The following is a 17,893-nucleotide window of genomic DNA, read 5'->3' on the forward strand; positions in this document are numbered from 1 at the left end:
TTTTTTTTTGTTTTTTTTTTTTTTTTTTTGCCTATTACGGATACGATTTGTATTTTTCGTGGTTTCGATTGCGGAGGATTCGGGATTTTCGATTACAGAGGTTACGAAATTATGATCTTGGACTCTTCGTTTTATTCCTCGTCATATTCTATCTCTTCTCTACGTGAGGAGGCAGGGGATGAACCTGATATTCAAATTTATGTGTTGGCAGAAGCAGAGGAGGACGGAGAACTCTGTACGTCATTGAGATTGGTTATATGATAACAGAGAGGGGAAGAACGCTTGCTCTTGATGAAGTGATTGTTGGGGCAAAATTAAAGCAATTGGTCCTGTCATTGTGGCCGGTGGGATTTTGGCATCTGCTAGGAAGACTGGTATGATTCCAAGCCCTATGCTGTAATGTTGAATTTTTTGTTGATGTTTTTGGGTGTCTGTGAAGTAATTGTTGTTTTTATTTATTTATTATTGTTTGTTGGCTGTGAAGTTGTGTATTGTAGCTTTAACATTGCAGTCAAATACACAAACAGAGCAGGGATTATGTGATGTTATATTTTTCAGTATTTGCTTGTCAAAACCATAAGTTCTGGAAAGTATGATTTGATGTACTCTTATTTTTTATTTGTATGTGATTTCAAACGTAAGTGAAGTGTTTTACTTAAATTTCTGCACTAATTAGTTCTAGGGCCCTAATAGTTGAGGTGAGTGGCTGCTTCAAAGCTAGCCAGCCAATACATTTGAGACCAAGTTTGAGGTTATCTTGTTGTTTTATGCATTTGTGCACACACTTACAGATTTTCAAACTAGTTATTTTTTTTATGATTGATGAAGTTTGTTAGGTTTCATTTTGCTCTTCATCTATTGAATTTTTGAGAATAAGCTTTTTGGTTTGCTAACATTCCCGTAGGTCATAATCATGAACGATATGAGAGACTGATTTGAGCCCAATGCAGAATGATAGCAATCAATTTGTTGATATCGAAGGTACTTTAAACATTTCTTTGTCTAACTTAATGATTTGTCTGTATTGAAGATAAACGCATAATTATCTTTTTCATTGATAATATCATGCAGGACGGTCTGGTTCATGTAAAGTTTGTAGCAAACAGTTATAGGTGCATAAAATATAGCCACTCGATCCACAGAGGTAAGCCATTGTTTTTACATCACTTTTACCATTCCAATTACGTAGAAAATTGTCCTCCCAAGGGAGTGAACGTAATAGGCAATGAAAGAAAGCATCCAAAAATAATTCTAGTGAACAAAATAAAATGATCCTGTGGTCAAAAGAAGCTAAAGGATCCAGTGGTCACTTGACAAGGTGCAAAAATGTTTGAATGGGCTTTGGAAATTGAATGACACTATAAAATTATTCACGATAAACCATGTTGGATTATTTTGTGCATATGCAATAAAATGATATAATTCTTGATGCAAAATTTTCAAAGTTGATATTTGGTGCCTATTTAACTCCGTGCATGAAAGTTATAGGTTGGCCTACCAAATTTGGATCATGCAATATTATTTTAGATTATTCTATTCATACAATTTAATTTATAAGAACAACAAGCTAGAATGAGTTCTATTTACACGTCTAACTTTACCAAATGTTCACTTTCAGTGGTTTCTAATTATCCATATCTCATCAGTTTGACATTATTTCTCATATTTCATTTGCTAATGCTGAAGGTTTTGGTTAGTAACTATGTTGTGAAAATTTCAGATGGAAATGGAGGATGTAGATGAAGACAATAAAGTTGAGGTCATTCTACAAGGAATCCAACTCCGTTTGCTACTTTCAACGCTCCATCATGTAAGTAATTTTCTACTTGACATCATGAACTACCATATATGTGACTGCAATGATATGGTCCTAATAAGGTTAGGTTACTATGTTTAATCTTTATTATGTCTTTGTTTCAAGAGTAAATGGTTAAACTACGATAAAGGATTGTAATGAATGTAGTTGAAGGAGGTTCATGAGTAATGAATTAAGTTACATTTATGGGTGTTTTAGGTGTTGGGAATAGTTTTTCATTTTTTATGTTTCAAAGGAAAAGTGAAGCATTCGTTGAGATCAAATGAAAGAATACAAGAGGAACACTAGAAACCACCCAAAGAGGAGCCCAATTGACCTGAAAAAAATGCTCCAATCAAACGAAATAAGACTTAAGGGTAATTACAAAAAATTGTAAACATCCTCCCACACAGACGTGTGATCTAATAAGGCTACACCTCACCCCAAGGTCTTCCGATCTCTTTAAAAATCCTCTGGTTTCTTTCAACCTAAAAATCCCATAAAATTGCAGAAAACAACCTCTTTCTTTTGAAAAGGGGATGAAGAAGAAGCTCTTCCACCATGGAACTACAACCTGTAGGTTGGGCAAGACCACAGGAGAGATGGTTTAGATCCTCGGTCATTCCTTACTAAAGATACAACACTAGGGCCTAATCTAAGGGGTGAATTCCCTTTTGTTTAAAGAGTTCTTGTGATTCTTTGAATTGGAGATCATGATTAAGCAGCAACTAAGGAGATTTATTTTAGGGCAAGTGAGGAAACCTCCGTTATTTGTGTGATAATGAGGAAAGAAAGATTGTAAAGATCAGCAAATTGGATGAAGTTTTATAAGAATAGACAAAGATATATCCTTAGGATTGTTGACGATTTTCCATGGATATTGATATGAGAAGATAACATTAGAGGTTATGTTCTAAAAGGGAAAAAGACATATGAAGCATGGAGTATGGTGGATAGAGGGCTATGTATTGAATACAAAGCCAAAATAAAAAATTGGATTGAATTGGTCTATAAGCTGTATAATGGACAATCTTTTGGGTTTGTTGAGTTTAATAGTTATGTATATAAGGAAGAAGGAAGGTAAGTTTGGACAAGAGATTAGGTTTGTTGAGTTTAATGATTGAAGAGTTCTTGCCATTCTTTTGATGAAAGATTAACAAAAGGCTTATGAAGTGTTAAGATAATGCACATAGACCTTGGAATTGGCGGTGATTTTCGATGGAGATTCATATGAGAAGATAAAAACAAAGATTATGTGCATAAAAGGGGGAAGATAGAATTGCCAATGATTTGTCATGGAGATTCATATGAGAAGTTAAAAGTAAAGATTATGTACATAAAAAGTGGTAATACAGAATTGCCGATGATTTGTCGTGGAGATTCATATCAGAAATTTTTTTGTGGATGGAGGACTATACGTCGCGATAGCCATATGGATCGTAAAAAGAGGTTTGTGAAATGTTAAAGAAAGGAAGCACTGGAATAAAAGAATTTGGGTAATTGGTACTCAAGAAAAGTTACATTCTATTTGGTCTATAAGTTAGATACTACTAGTCAAATCTCTTAGATTTTATAAGTTTGATGGTTAGGTATGTAAGGAAGGAGAGAAGATAAATTTGGATATGAGATAAATTTGGAAAGAATGAGATTGGACAACCAACTTTTTGATAATGGACAATCTTTTGAATTTTTTGTTAATGGTTATGTAAGAAAAGATGGAAGAAAGATAAGTTTGGATACAAGAATTTTGGTTTAAAGTATGAGATTGGAGTTCAAGTTATGATTGATGATTTCTTTCAATTCTTTGGATCGAAAATAATGTTTGAGGTGGTATTGTCTTATAAGGTTTAATTTGATTGCGGCAAGTGAATAAAGTATGACGATGAAATCTCTTATAATAACGTTCTTTGGGTTTTCTTGAAAAATTGATAAGATGATATCCTTACTTAAATGAGGAATAAGATCCACTTGGTGTGGTAAATGGAGGATTATAGGTTGGAATAAACAATTGGAAAGTGATATTGTTGGATTCAAGGAATGAGATGTCATACGCCATTAGAAGAATGAATATTAATCAAGGACAATATGAAAGCGACAAATTATTTGGATCAAGGAATAAGGGATGACAAAAAAGTTAACTTGGTCCAACATCTACTGGCCTCCTTGGATTTTTATATTGGACGATCTTTTGAGCTTTTTTTGTTTATTGTTATGTATGAAAGGACTTAAGAAATATAAGTTTGGATACAAGAATTTGATTTAAAGTATGAGATTGGAGTTCAAGTTTTGATTGATGGTTTCTTTCCATTCTTCGGATCAAAAACAATGTTTGAGGTAGTATTGTCTTATAAGCTTTAATTTGGGGCAAGTTAATAAAGTATGACAATTCGTTCTATGGGTTTCTTTGAAAAATTGAATGAGATGATATCCTTACTTAAAAGAGGAAAAAGATCCATTTGGTGTGGTAAATGGAGTACTATGTTGGAATAGACAATTGGAAAAAGATAAATTGTTGGAATCAAGGAATAAGATGTCACAAGAATCCAGAACAATTGGAAAGTGAAAAAGTATTTGGATCAAGGAAGAGAAGGGATGACAAAAAGAGGTTTGTGAAATTTTGGAGGAAGGAACCACTAGAATAGAAGGATTTGCTAAATTGGTGCTAAAGAAAAGTTAACTAGGCCGAACTTCTACCCACCTGCTTGGATTTTTATAATGGACGGTCCTTTGAATTTCTTTTGGTTTATGGTTATGTATGAAAGGACGGAAGAAAGATTAGTTTGGATACAAGAATTTGGTTTAAAGTATGAGATTGGAGTTCAAGTTATGATTGAAAATAATGTTTGAGGTAGTATTGTCTTATAAGGATTAATTTGGAGCAAGTGAATAAAGTATGACAATGGTGAAATAGGGTACTTTCCTATATTAACGTTCTATGAATTTTCTTGAAAAATTGAATGAGATGATATCCTTACTTAAAAGAGAAAAAAAGATCCACTTGATGTGGTAAATGGGACTATATGTTGGAATAAAGAATTGGAAAACAATAAATTGTTGGAATTAAGGAATAAGATGTCATAAGCCGGTAGAAGAATGTAAGGACAATTGGAAAGTGAAAAAGTATTTGGATCAAGGAAGAAGGGATCACAAAAAGAGGCTTGTGAAAGGTTTGTGAAATTTAGAAGAAGGAAGCACCCGAATAAAAGGATTCGCTAAATTGGTGTCAAAGAGTAGTTAACTTGGCTGAACTTCTACCCTTCTGTTTGGATTTTTATAATGGACGATCCTTTGAATTTCTTTTGGTTTATGGTTATGTATGAAAGGATGAAAGAAAGATAAGTTTGGATACAAGAATTTCGGTTTTAAGTATGAGATTGGATTTCAAGTTTTGATTGATGGTTTCTTTCCATTCTTTGGACCGAAAATAATATTTAAGATAGGATTTGTTAATAAATTGGTGCTAAAGAAAAGTTAAATTTGCTGAATTTCTACTCGCCTGCTTGGATTTTTATAGTTTGACGGTTATGTATGTAAGGATGGAAGGATGATAAGTATGGATATGAGAATTGTGGGTTAAAGTATGAGACTGGACTCCCAACTTTTTAGTAGAACAATCTTGGAAATTTTTTTAGATCACGAAAGACAAGTTTGTTTGGATACAAGAATATTTGTTTGGACACAAGAATTATGATGATGAGAGCTTAAAAAGGTCTATTAATTTCCTCAAAGAATTAAATGAGAGGATATTCTTATTTAAAGAGGAAAAAGATCTGAATGAACTTTGGACAATTGGAAAATGAAAAATTTTTGAAATCAAGGAATAAGATGTCATATCCCTCGTGTAGAAGAATTTGAATCAAGGACAACTAGAAAATAGAGAATGGTTGGAATCAAGGAATAAGGAATTGAACCATCTTTGAATTCTTTTTAGTTTAAATTTTGTGTATAAAAGAACGGAAGAAAGATAAGTTTGGGTGAAAGAATTTGAATCATAGACAATTGAAAAGAGGTTCGTAAGTTTGATAATGGACCATTGTTTTTGTTTGTGTGGGTTTGATGGTTACGTAGGTAAGGAAGGAAAGAAGATAAGTTTGGATTAAAGTATGAGATTCGATTTCAATTTTTTGTTTGAGGATTTCTCGATTCTGTATTATGATGACAGGGTAATCTTAACCCTGCCTATGTTTCCTTGAAGAAAATTTGCAATGTGGATGGGAGTGTTGTTTAGATAATGGGACGAAGTTTATTAGATCTAAACGCTGAAGAATTCTTTGGAGCATCTATTTTGAAATAACATGTAAATCATGTTAAAGGAAGGAATCAAGGGAATAAAAGAACTCGCTTAATTGGTATTAAAGAAAAGTTACTTTCTATTTGGTCTAAAAGTTGATACTACTGGTCAATCTCTTAGATTTTATAAGTTTGATGGTTATGTATGCAAGGAAGGAAATGAAAGAACGGATGGAAGATAAGTTTGGATACAAGAATTTTGGTTTAAAGTATGAGATTGGAGTTCAAGTTATGATTGATGATTTCTTTCCATGTTTGAGAGTAGTATTGTCTTATAAGCTTTAATTTGGGGCAAGTGAATAAAGTTTGACGATGATGAAATAGGGGACTCTCTTATAATAACGTTCTATGGGTTTCCTTAAAAAATTGATAAGATGATATCCTTACTTAAGTTAGGAATAAGATCCACTTGGTGTGGTAAATGGAGGACTATATGTTAGAATAGAGAATTGGAAAACGATAAATTATTGGAATCAAGGAATAAGATCTCATAAGACATTTGAAGAATGAAAGAATATTAATCAATCAAGGACAGTTGGAAAGCGAAAATTATTTGGATCAAGGAATAAGGGATGATGAGAAAAAGTGGTTTGCGAAATTTTAGAGAAAGAAAACACACTAGAATGAAAGGATTTGCTTGAATTGGTGCTAAAGAAAAGTTAGACGGAAGAAAGATAAGTTTGGAAACATAAATTTTGGTTTAAAGTATGAGATTGGAGTTAAAGTTATGATTGATGATTTCTTTCCGTTCATCGGATCGAAAATAATGTTTGAGGTTTTATTGTCTTATAAGGTTTAATTTGGGGCAAGTGAATAAAGTATGACGATGATGAAATAAGATACTTTCTTATAATAACGTTCTATGGGTTTCCTTGAAAAATTGAATGAGATGATATCTCTTACTTAAAAGAGAAAAAAGATTCATTTTGTTGCAGTAAATGGAGGACTATATATTGGAAAAGACAATTGGAAAGCGATAAATTGTTGAAATCAAGGAATAAGATGTCGTAAGCCATTAGAAGAATGAAAGAATATTAATCGAGGACAATTGGAAAGTGAAAAATTATTTGGATCAAAGAATAAGGGAGGATAAAAAGAGGTTTGTGAAATTTTAGAGGAAGAAAGCAAGCAATAGAATAAAAGGATTTGCTTAAGTTGGTGCTATAGAAAACAATCTTAGGAATTTTTTTAGCTCAATGATGATGTATGAAAGACAAAAAAATATAAGTTTGGATACAAGAATTTTGGACGGATGACTTCTTGCCATCCAAGATGGGATATAATATTTGAGAGGTAGTACTATGTAATAAGATTTAATTTGGGACAAGGGAGTAATTTGGGACAAGGGAGTATTATGACAATGGAATAGGATACTCTCTATTAGTAGTCAAAGAGTTTCGAGATGATATTCTACTTAAATAAGAAAAAGATCTACTTAATACTGTGAATGGAGGATCTACTTGAAATCAAGGAATAGGATGTGAACCTGAATTAAGGATAATTAGAAAGTCAAGAATGGTTGGAATCAAGGATAACTAGAAAGCGAAGAATGGTTGGAATCAAGGGAATAAGGGATGGGATAATCTTTGAAGATCCTTTGTCATTTGTCATTTGTCCTATGGTTTTGAGTGTTACAAGTTTTTGAACCATGGGAGGAGAAACTTACCAGTCAAAAAAAGAAAAAATAAGCAGTGGAACAAAAGATAGTTGTTTTATGTTGGACTATAAGATTGTTACAGGACCTCTTTTTGGATTGTTTGAAGTTGATGGTTAATCATGCAAGTGATTTCATGATTTCATCCAGAGAAAAAAAGGTATGCAAAAGGAGGAAAAGAATATTTAGTTTAGGATAAGGGAAAAAAGGAGGAAAAGAATATTTAGTTTTGGATAAGGGAAAAAGTTTGGATTAAAGAATCGGAACTGTTGGGTCATCTTGTATTTGTCTTTGGAGTGTTACTATGAATGATTCGAATTAGGCTTCCTAAAATTTCGAATTCTAGATCATAGGACAAGGATGATGTCCCAAGTGAGGAACCTGATTTGGAAAGAGGCCAAATAAATCAAGGACACTTAGAAAGCGAAAACTTATTTAGATCAAGAAATAAGGGATGACGACGAGGTTTGGGAAATTTTAAAGGAAGGAAACACTAGAATAAAAAGATTTGCTAACTTGGTGCTAAAGAAAAGATAACTTGGCCGAACTTCTACCCCTGCTTGGATTTTTATGAAAGGACGGAAGAAAGGATACAAGAATATTTGTTTAAAGTATGATAATTGAGTTCAAGTTTTGATTGATGACGTATTTCCATTCTTCGAATCAAAAGTAATGTTTGAGGTAGTACTGTTTTATAAAGTTCAATTTGGAGCAAGTGAATAAAGTATAATGATGATGAAATAGTGTACTCTCTTATAATAATGTTCTATGAGTTTCCTTGAAAATTTGAAAGAGATAATTTCCTCACTTAAATGAGGAAAAAAATCCATTTAGTGTGATAAATGGAGGACTATATGTTAGAATAAACAATTGGAAAGCGAAAAATTATTTGGATCAAGGAAGATGGGATCACACCAGAATAAAATGATTGGCTAAATTGGTGCCAAACAGATAACTGGGTCGAACTTCTACCCTCCTACTTGGATTTTTATATTGGGCGATCCTTTAAATTTTTATTTTTTTATGGCTATGTATGAAAGGACGAAAGAAAGATAAGTTTGGATACAAGAATTTCGGTTTAACGTATGAGATAGGATTTCAAGTTTTGATTGTGATGGTTTCTTTCCATTCTTCGGATCGAAAACAATGTTTGAGGTAGTATAGTCTTATAAGCTTTAATTTGGGGCAAGTTAATAAAGTATGATAATTCGTTCTGAGTTTTTTTGAAAAATTGAATGAGATGATATCCTAATTAAAGTGTTAGATGAACACAACTCTCCACAATGGTATGATATTGTCCACTTTAAGCATAAGCTCTTATGGTTTTGCTTTGGGGTTCTCCAAAAGGTCTCATACCAATGGAGAGTATTCTTTGATTATAAACCCATGATCATTCCCTAAATTAGTCGATGTGGGACTTTCATCATCCACCAACACCTCCCCTCGAACAAAGTACGCCTCCCCTTAATCGAGGCTCGACTCCTTTTTTCTTTTGGAGTCTTAGTCATTTTTTACTATGCCTTCGAGGAGGCTCGACTTCTTTTCTTTTGGAGTCCTTTGTTCGACATTTGAGGATTTACCAATCTATTGGCACGACTAAGTTTAGGGATGACTCTGATACCATGTTAGATGGACACAACTCTCCACAACAATATGATATTTTGTCCACTTTGAACATAAGCTCTCATGGCTTTGCTTTGGGCTTCTCCAAAAGGCCTCACTGCAATGGAGAAAGTATTCCTTGATTATAAACCCATGACTATTCCCTAAATTAGCCGATGTGGGACTTAGCCGATGTGGGACTTTCATCATCCAAAAATGTTGGTGGATGATGAAAGTCCCACATCGACTAATTTAGGGAATGATCATGGGTCTATAATCAAAGAATACTCTCTCCATTGGTATGAGGCCTTTTGGGGAAGCCCAAAGGAAAGCCATGAGAGCTTATGCTCAAAGTGGACAATATCATACCGTTGTGGAGAGTTGTGTTCATCTAACATGGTATCAGAGCCATCCCTAAACTTAGTCGTGCCAATAGATTGATAAATCCTCTCAAATGTCGAACAAAGGACTCCAAAAGAAAAGGAGTCAGGCCTCCTCGAAGGCATAGTAAAAAATGACTAAGACTCCAAAAGAAAAATTGAGTCGAGCCTCGATTAAAGGAAGACATACTTTGTTCGAGGGGAGGTGTTGGATGATGAAAGTACCACATCGTCTAAGTCTCACATCGGCTAATTTAGGGAATGGTCATGGGTTTATAATCAAGGAATACTCTCTCCATTGGAGTGTGAGGCCTTTTGGTGAAGCCCAAAGCAAAGCCATGAGAACTTATGCTCAAAGTGGACAATATCATACCATTGACAAGAGTCGTATTCATCTAACATAAAGAAGAAAAAAGATCCACTTGGTGTGGTAAATGGAGAATTATAGGTTGAAATAGAGAATTGAAAAGTGAGAAATAAATGGTTGGAACAAGGAATAAGATGTCATAAGTCATTAGCATAAGTCATTAGAAGAACAAATGAATATTAATCAAGTTCAATTCGAAAGCAAAAAAATTATTTGGATTAGGGATCACAAAAAAGAGATTTGTGGAATTTGAGAGGAAGGATACACTAAAACAAAAGGATTTCCTAAATTTGGTGCTAAGGAAAAGTTAACTTGGCGGAACTTCTATTCGCTTGCTTGGATTTTTATATTGGACAATCCTTTGAATATTTTTGTTCATGGTCATATATTAAAGGACGGAAGAAAAATAAGTTTGGATACAAGAATATTGGTTTAAAGTATGAAATTGTAGTTCAAGTTATGATTGATCATTCTTTCCATTCTTCGGCTCAAAAATAATGTTTGAGGTAATATTGTTTTATAAGGTTTAATTTGGGGCAAGTGAATAAAGTATGATAATGTGTTCTATAGGTTTCGTTGAAAAAGGAAAAAAAATCCACTTGGTATGTGGTAAATGGAGTACTATGTTGGAATAGAGAATTGGAAAGCGATAAATTGTTGGAATCAAGAAATAAGATGACATATAAGGCATTTGAAGAATGAAAGAATATCATTCAAGGACAATTGGAAAGCAAAATTTTTTATTTGGATAAGGAATAAGAGATGACAAAAAGAAGTCTGCGAAATTTTAGAGAAAGAAAGCACTCGAATAAAAGGATTTGCTTAAATTGGTGATAAAGAGAAGTTAACTTGGTCGAACTTCTACCGGCCTCCTTGGATTTTTATATTGGACGATCTTTTGATTTTTTTTTATTTTTATAGTTATGTATGAAAGGACGGAAGAAAGATAAGTTTGAATACAAGAATTTGGTTTAAAGTATGAGATTGGAGTTCAAGTTTTGATTGATGATTTCTTTCCATTCTTTTGATCGAAAATAATGTTTGAGTTTGTGTTGTCTTTTAAAGTTTAATTTGGGGCAAGTGAATAAAGTACGATATGAAATAGGGTACCCTCTTAGAAGAGTGAAAGAATATTAATTAAGGACAATTGGAAAACAAAAATTATTTGGATCAAGGAACAAGGGATGACAACAAGAGGTTTGTGAAATTCTAGAGGAAGGGAGCTCTGGAACAAAAGGATTTGCTAAATTGGTGCTAAAGAAAAGTTAAGTTTGCCGAATTTCTACTCTTAGATTTTTATAGTTTGATGGTTATGTATGTAAGGATGGAAGGATGATAAGTATGGAAATGAGAATTGTGGGTTAAAGTTTGAGACTGAACTCCCAACTTTTTAGTAATGACAATCTTTGGAATTTTTTTAGATCACGTAGGAAAGACATGTGAAAGATAAGTTTGGATAGCAGAATTATGAGGATGAATTAGGGTATTCTCTTAAAAAGGTCTATGGATTTCCTCCTAGAATTAAATGAGATGATATTCTTAATTAAAGAGGAAAAAGATCTTCATAGTATGGTGAATGGAGGATTACCTTCTAGAAGATTTAACTTTGGGCAATTGGAAAATGAAGAATGGTTCGAATCAAGGAATAGGATGTTTATCTACTAGAGAGCAAAGAACGGTTGGAATCAAGAAATAAGGGATTGGACAATCTTTGAATTTTTTTTAGTTTAATTTTTATGTATAAAAGGACGGAAGAAAGATAAGTTTCGATGGATGAAATTTGGATTAAAGTATGAGATTGGATTTCAATTTTTTAGAGAAGATTTCTTGCCATTCTTTTGACCGTAGTATTACCTAAAATGGTTTAATTTGGGGCAAGTGGATAAATTATTATGATGATGAAGTTGGGTAATTTCTTGGAACGGTCTATGGGTATCTTTGAAAAATTAAATTCCATGATATCCTTACTTAAAGAGGAAAAAGAATCCAGAAATAAAATGTCATATTCCATATGAAGTAGGAAAGAATTTGAATCATGGACAATTGAAAAGAGAAGAAATGTTGGAATCAAGGAATATGAGATAACGAAAAGAGATTCTCGTAAGTTAGATAATGGACCATTGTTTTTGTTATGGATTTCTCGATTCTTTGCATCGAGGTAAGTGAATAAAGTATTATAATGATTAGATAGGGTACTTTCTTAACCGTGCCTAGGGTTTCCTTGAAGAATATATTCAAATAGACAATTGGAAGACAGAGAAGTGTAGGAATGATTGAGGTATCAAAAACTAGAAGTTCATTTTTGAGGCAATAAGGAGAATGGGTTGTTAAAGATTTGGAATGTGGATGGGAATGTTTAGATAATGGGACAAAGGTACACAAGTTACTTTCTAGTCAATCTCTTAGATTTTATGAGTTTGATGGTTGGGTAAGGTATGAGATTGGATGGAAGAAGATAAATTTGGATATGAGATTTGTGGGTTGAAAGTATGAGATTGGAAAGCCAATTTTTTTGATAATGGATGTTCTTTGAATTTTTTTTGGTTTATGGTTACGTATGAAAAGGATGGAAGAAACATGAGTTTGGATACAAGAAGTTTAGTTTAAAGTATGAGATTGGAGTTCAAGTTATGATTGATGATTTCTTTCAATTTTTCGGATAAAAAATAATGTTCGAGGTAGTATTGTTTTATAAGGTTTAATTTGATTGAGACAAGTGAATAAAGTATGACGATAAAATAGGGTACTCTCTTATAATAACATTCTATGGGTTTCTTTGAAAAATTGAATAAGATGATATCCTTACTTAAATGAGGAACAAGATCCACTTGGTGTGGTAAATGGAGGACTATATGTTGGAATAAATAATTGGAAAGCGATAAATTGTTGGAATCAAGGAATGAGATGTCATAAGCCATTATAAGAACGAAAGAATGTTAATCAAGGACAATATGAAAGCAACAAATTATTTGGATCAAGAAATAAGGGATGACAAAAAAGTTAACTTGGCCAAACTTCTACCCGCCTGCTTGGATTTTTATAGTGGACGATCCTTAACAAAAAATTTGGTTTAAAGTATGAGATTGGAGTTCAAGTTTTGATTGATGGTTTCTTTCCATTCTTCGGATAAAAAATAATGTTTGAGTTAGTATTGTCTTATAAGCTTTAATTTGGGGCAAGTTAATAAAGTATGACACTCGTTCTATGGGTTTATTTAAAAAATTGAATGAGATGATATCCTAATTAAAGAAGGAAAAAAATCCACTTGGTATGGTAAATGGAGGATTATATGTTGGAATAGAGAATTGGAAAGCGATAGATTGTTGGAATCAAGTAATAAGATCTCATAAGACATTTGAAGAATGAAAGAATATCAATCAAGGACAGTTGGGAGGCGAAAAATTATTTGGATCAAGGAATTAGGGACAAGAAAAAGAGGTTTGCAAAATTTTAGAGAAAGAAAACACTAGAATGAAAGGATTTGCTTGAATTGGTGCTAAAGAAAAGTTAACTTGGTTGAACTTTTACCGGCCTCCTTGGTTTTTTATATTGGACGATCCTTTGAGTTTTTTTTTTTGGTTTATGGTGGTGTATGAAAGGACGGAAGAAAGATAAGTGTAGAAACATGAGTTTTTGTTTAAAGTTGAGATTGAAGTTCAAGTTATGATTGAGGATTTCTTTCCATTCTTGAGACCGAAAATAATGTTTGAGGTATTATTGTCTTATAAGGTTTAATTTGGGGCAAGTGAATAAAGTATGACGATGATGAAATAGGATACTTTCTTATAATAACGTTGTATGTGTTTCCTTGAAAAATTGAACGAGATGATATCCTTTCTTAAAAGAGGAAAAAGATTCATTTAGTTGTGGTAAATGGAGGACTATATATTAGAAAAGACAATTGGAAAGCGATAAATTGTTGGAATGAAGGAATAAGATGTCATAAGTCATTAGAAAAATGAAATAAATTGTTTGAATCAAGGAATAAGATGCCGTAAGCCGTTAGAAGAATGAAAGAGTATTAATCGAGGACTATTGGAAAGTGAAAAATTATTTGGATCAAGAAATAAGGGATGATAAAAAGAGGTTCGTGAAATTTAGAGGAAGAAAGCATTAGATTAAAAGGATTTGCTTAAATTGGTGACGTAGTAAAGTTAAGTTGGCCGAACTTCGACCCACCTACTTGGATTTTTATAGCTCGATTATTATGTATGTAAGGATGAAATGACGATAAGTATTGATATGAGAATGGTGGGTTAAAGAATGAGATTGGACTCCCATTAATGGACAATCTTTGGAATTTTTTTAGCTTAATGATCATATATGAAAGACACGGGAAATATAAGTTTGGATACAAGAATTTTTGATAGATGACTCCTTGCCATTCTTTGGATGGGATATAATATTTGAAAGGTAGTATTATGTAATAAGATTTAATTTGGGACAAGTGAGTATTATGACGATGAAATAAGATACTCTCCTAAAACGGTTGAGGTTCGAGATGATATTCTTATTTAAATAAGAAAAAGATCTACTTAGTACTATGAATGGAGGATTATCTAATATAAGGTTTAATTTTGGACAATTGAAAGAAGGAAAAATTGTTGGAATCAAGGAATAGGATGTCAAAGAATAGGATGTCATGTGAACGAACTTGAATCGAGGATAACTAGAAAGCCAAAGAATGGTTGGAATCAAAGATTAAGGGATTGGATAATCTTTGAAACTTGAGATCCTTTGTCATATGGTTTTGAGTCATATGGTTTTGAGTGTTACAAGTTTTTGAACAATGGAAGAGAAACTTACAAGTCTCAAAGAACGATATTAACTTACAAAGGTATGGTACATTTTTAGAATCATCTTCTATTTCTTAGGGATGCAGATATGGCTCTCTAAGGGCCAGTGTTACGGAGGGATTTTAGAGTGTAGAGAGCGGAACCATCAAGATTCTATTTCTATGTCTTTGAAGTGTTATTATGAATGATTCGAATTAGGCTTCCTAAAGTTTCAAATTCTAAATCATGAAAGGTGTTAAAGAGTGACTAGAATAAGGATGATGTTCCAAGTGAGGAACCTGATTTGGAAAGAGGCCAAATAAATCAAGGACACTTAGAAAGCGAAAACTTATTTGGAACAAAGAATAAGGTATGACAACAAGAGGTTTGGAAAATTGTAGAGGAAAGAAGCACTAGAAAAATTGTAGAGGAAAGAAGCACTAGAATGAAATGATTTGCTAAACTGGTGCTAAAGAAAAGTTAATTAGGCCGAACTTCTACCCATGCTTGGATTTTTATGAAAGGACGGAAGAAAGAAGATGAGTTTGGATACAAGAATATTTGTTTAAAGTACGATAATTGAGTTCAAGTTTTGATTGATGACGTATTTCCATTCTTCGGATCGAAAGCAATATTTGAGGTGGTATTGTCTTATAAGGTTCAATTTGGGGCAAGTGAATAAAGTATGACGATGATGAAATAGGGTACTCTCTTTAATAACGTTTTTTGGGTTTCGTTGAAAAATTGATTGAGATGATATCCTTACTTAAAAGAGGAAAAAGATCCACTTGGTGTGGCAACGGGAGGACTCTATGTTGGAATAGAGAATTAGAAAGGGATACATTGTTAGAATCAAGGAATGAAATGTCATAAGCCATTAGAAGAATGAAGGACAATTGGAAAGCGAAAAATTATTTAGATCTAGGAATAATGGATCACAAAAAGAGGTTTGTGAAATTTTAGAGTAAGGATTTGCTAAATTTGTTCTAAAGAACATTTAACTTGGTCGAACTTCTACCCGCTTGCTTGGATGTTTATATTAGTCGATCCTTTGCATTTTTTTTGTTGATGGTTACGTATGAAAGGACGGAAGAACGATAAGTTTGGATACAAGAAGTTTGGTTTAAAGTATGAGATTGGAGTTCAAGTTTTGATTAATGATTTCTTTCAACTTTTTGGATTGAAAATAATGTTTGAGGTAGCATTGTCTTATAAGGTTTAATTTAGGACAAGTGAACAAAGTATGACGATAAGGAAATATGGTGCTTTCTTATAGTAATGTTATATGAGTTTCCTTGAATAATTGAATGAGATGATATCCTTACTTATAAGAGGAAAGAGATCCACTTGGTGTGGTAAATGGATGACTATATTGTTGGAATCAAGAAATAAGATGTCACAAGGTATGAGTAGAATGAAATAATATGAATTAAGGGAGGAAAAAAAGAGGTTTGTAAAATTTTAGAAGAAGGAAGCACGAGAACAAAAGGATTTGCTAAAGAGCAGTAACCTTGGCTGAACTTCTACCCGCTTACTTGGATTTTTATAGTTTGATGGTTATCTATGTAAGGACGGAAGAAGAATTTTGGATTAAATTATGAGATTGGATTTCAATTTTTGATAGAAGATTTCAGGCCATTTTTTAGATCGTAGTGTTACCTAGTAAGGTTTAATTTGGGGCAAAGGAATAAAGTATTATGGTGATGAAATCGAGTAATTTCTTAAAACGATTTATAGGTTTCTTTGCGCAACATCCTTACATTGCGGTAAATGGTGGAGTATATGTTTGAATTGACCATTGGAAAGCTAAGAATAATTGAAATCAAGTTTCATATTACGACAGAATTTGAATAATGGACAATTGGAAATCAAAGAAATGTGGGAATCCAAAGAAATGTGGGAATCAAGAAATAAGGGATAACAAAAACAGGTTTGTAAAAGTTTAGTGGGGAAAGAAGCACTTTGAGTAAAAGAGTTTGCTTAATTTGTTCTAAAGAAAAGTTAAAATTATATTTGGTTTGATCACTCTTTTTAGAAGGATTAAACGTCGGATAGATCATCAACTCAAAATCTATTATATTACCACTGAACAACACGTCTTTCACCTCCCTACACACTAAACTGAAAAATTTGACCTCCTGAACCAACAAAGCATTCCATTTGAGGGGGAAACTCTTGCTCACGGGCTCTCCAAAACTAAGAGAGGAGACAGAAGATGCTTAAGATGCTGAGGATACTATGGATGAAGAGTGAGTCTCTCTTCTACATCTAGGAGTAGAGAAGAGAGCACCTTCAACTAACAAAGCATTTCTTTCTTTTACGGCTTGGCCAAGATGTGTTAAACGTATTCCATATGAAGTATTAATGAGGACTTTTTTGAATGAGCTCTTTAGTGTTGAGGAAGTGTGAGAAAATGAAGAACAACTTCTTAGGGACGAGGATATGGCTCGTTAAGAAAGGTGTTACAGAGGGATTTTAGGAGTAGAGAAGAGAGCACCTTCAATTAACAAAGCATTTCTTTCTTTTACGGCTTGGCCAAGATGTGTTAAACGTATTCCATATGAAGTATTAATGAGGACTTTTTTGAATGAGCTCTTTAGTGTTGAGGAAGTGTGAGAAAATGAAGAACAACTTCTTAGGGACGAGGATATGGCTCGTTAAGAAAGGTGTTACAGAGGGATTTTAGAGTGTGCAGAGCAGAACCATCAGGATCCCATTTCTCTGTCTTTGGAGTGTTATTATGAATGATTCGAATTAGCTTCCAAAAGTTTCGAATTCTATTATCACGAAAGGTGTTAAAAAGTGATCAGGACAAGGATCATGAGCCAAGTGAGGAACCTTATTTGGAAAGGGGCCAAATAAATGAAAGACGATGAAAATGGGTACTTTCTTATAATAACGTTCTATAGATTTCCTTTAAAAGTTGAATCAGATGATATTCTTACTTAAAAGAGGAAAAAGATCCATTTTGTGTGGTAAATAGAGGACTATATGTTGGAATAGACCATTGGAAAGCAATAAATGGTTAGA

At 33.1% G+C, this 17,893-nt stretch overlaps 1 protein-coding gene across 1 annotated transcript in view; it reads left to right on the top strand.

Annotated features, from left to right (window-relative positions):
- LOC111446232 overlaps positions 1–1,901 on the top strand; it is a 3,302-nt gene extending 1,401 nt beyond the window's left edge. Inside the window, exons 3-5 of the mRNA XM_023084958.1 lie at positions 212–374; positions 1,072–1,144; positions 1,721–1,901. Of these exons, the coding sequence (XP_022940726.1) occupies positions 212–374; positions 1,072–1,144; positions 1,721–1,743 (259 nt within the window). The 3' untranslated portion in view covers positions 1,744–1,901. The remainder of the gene's footprint in view (positions 1–211; positions 375–1,071; positions 1,145–1,720) is intronic.
- The last annotated feature ends 15,992 nt before the right edge of the window (positions 1,902–17,893 follow it).

The sequence above is a fragment of the Cucurbita moschata genome, unplaced genomic scaffold (assembly GCF_002738365.1).
Source record: "Cucurbita moschata cultivar Rifu unplaced genomic scaffold, Cmos_1.0 Cmo_Scf00008, whole genome shotgun sequence".
Lineage (NCBI taxonomy): Eukaryota > Viridiplantae > Streptophyta > Magnoliopsida > Cucurbitales > Cucurbitaceae > Cucurbita > Cucurbita moschata.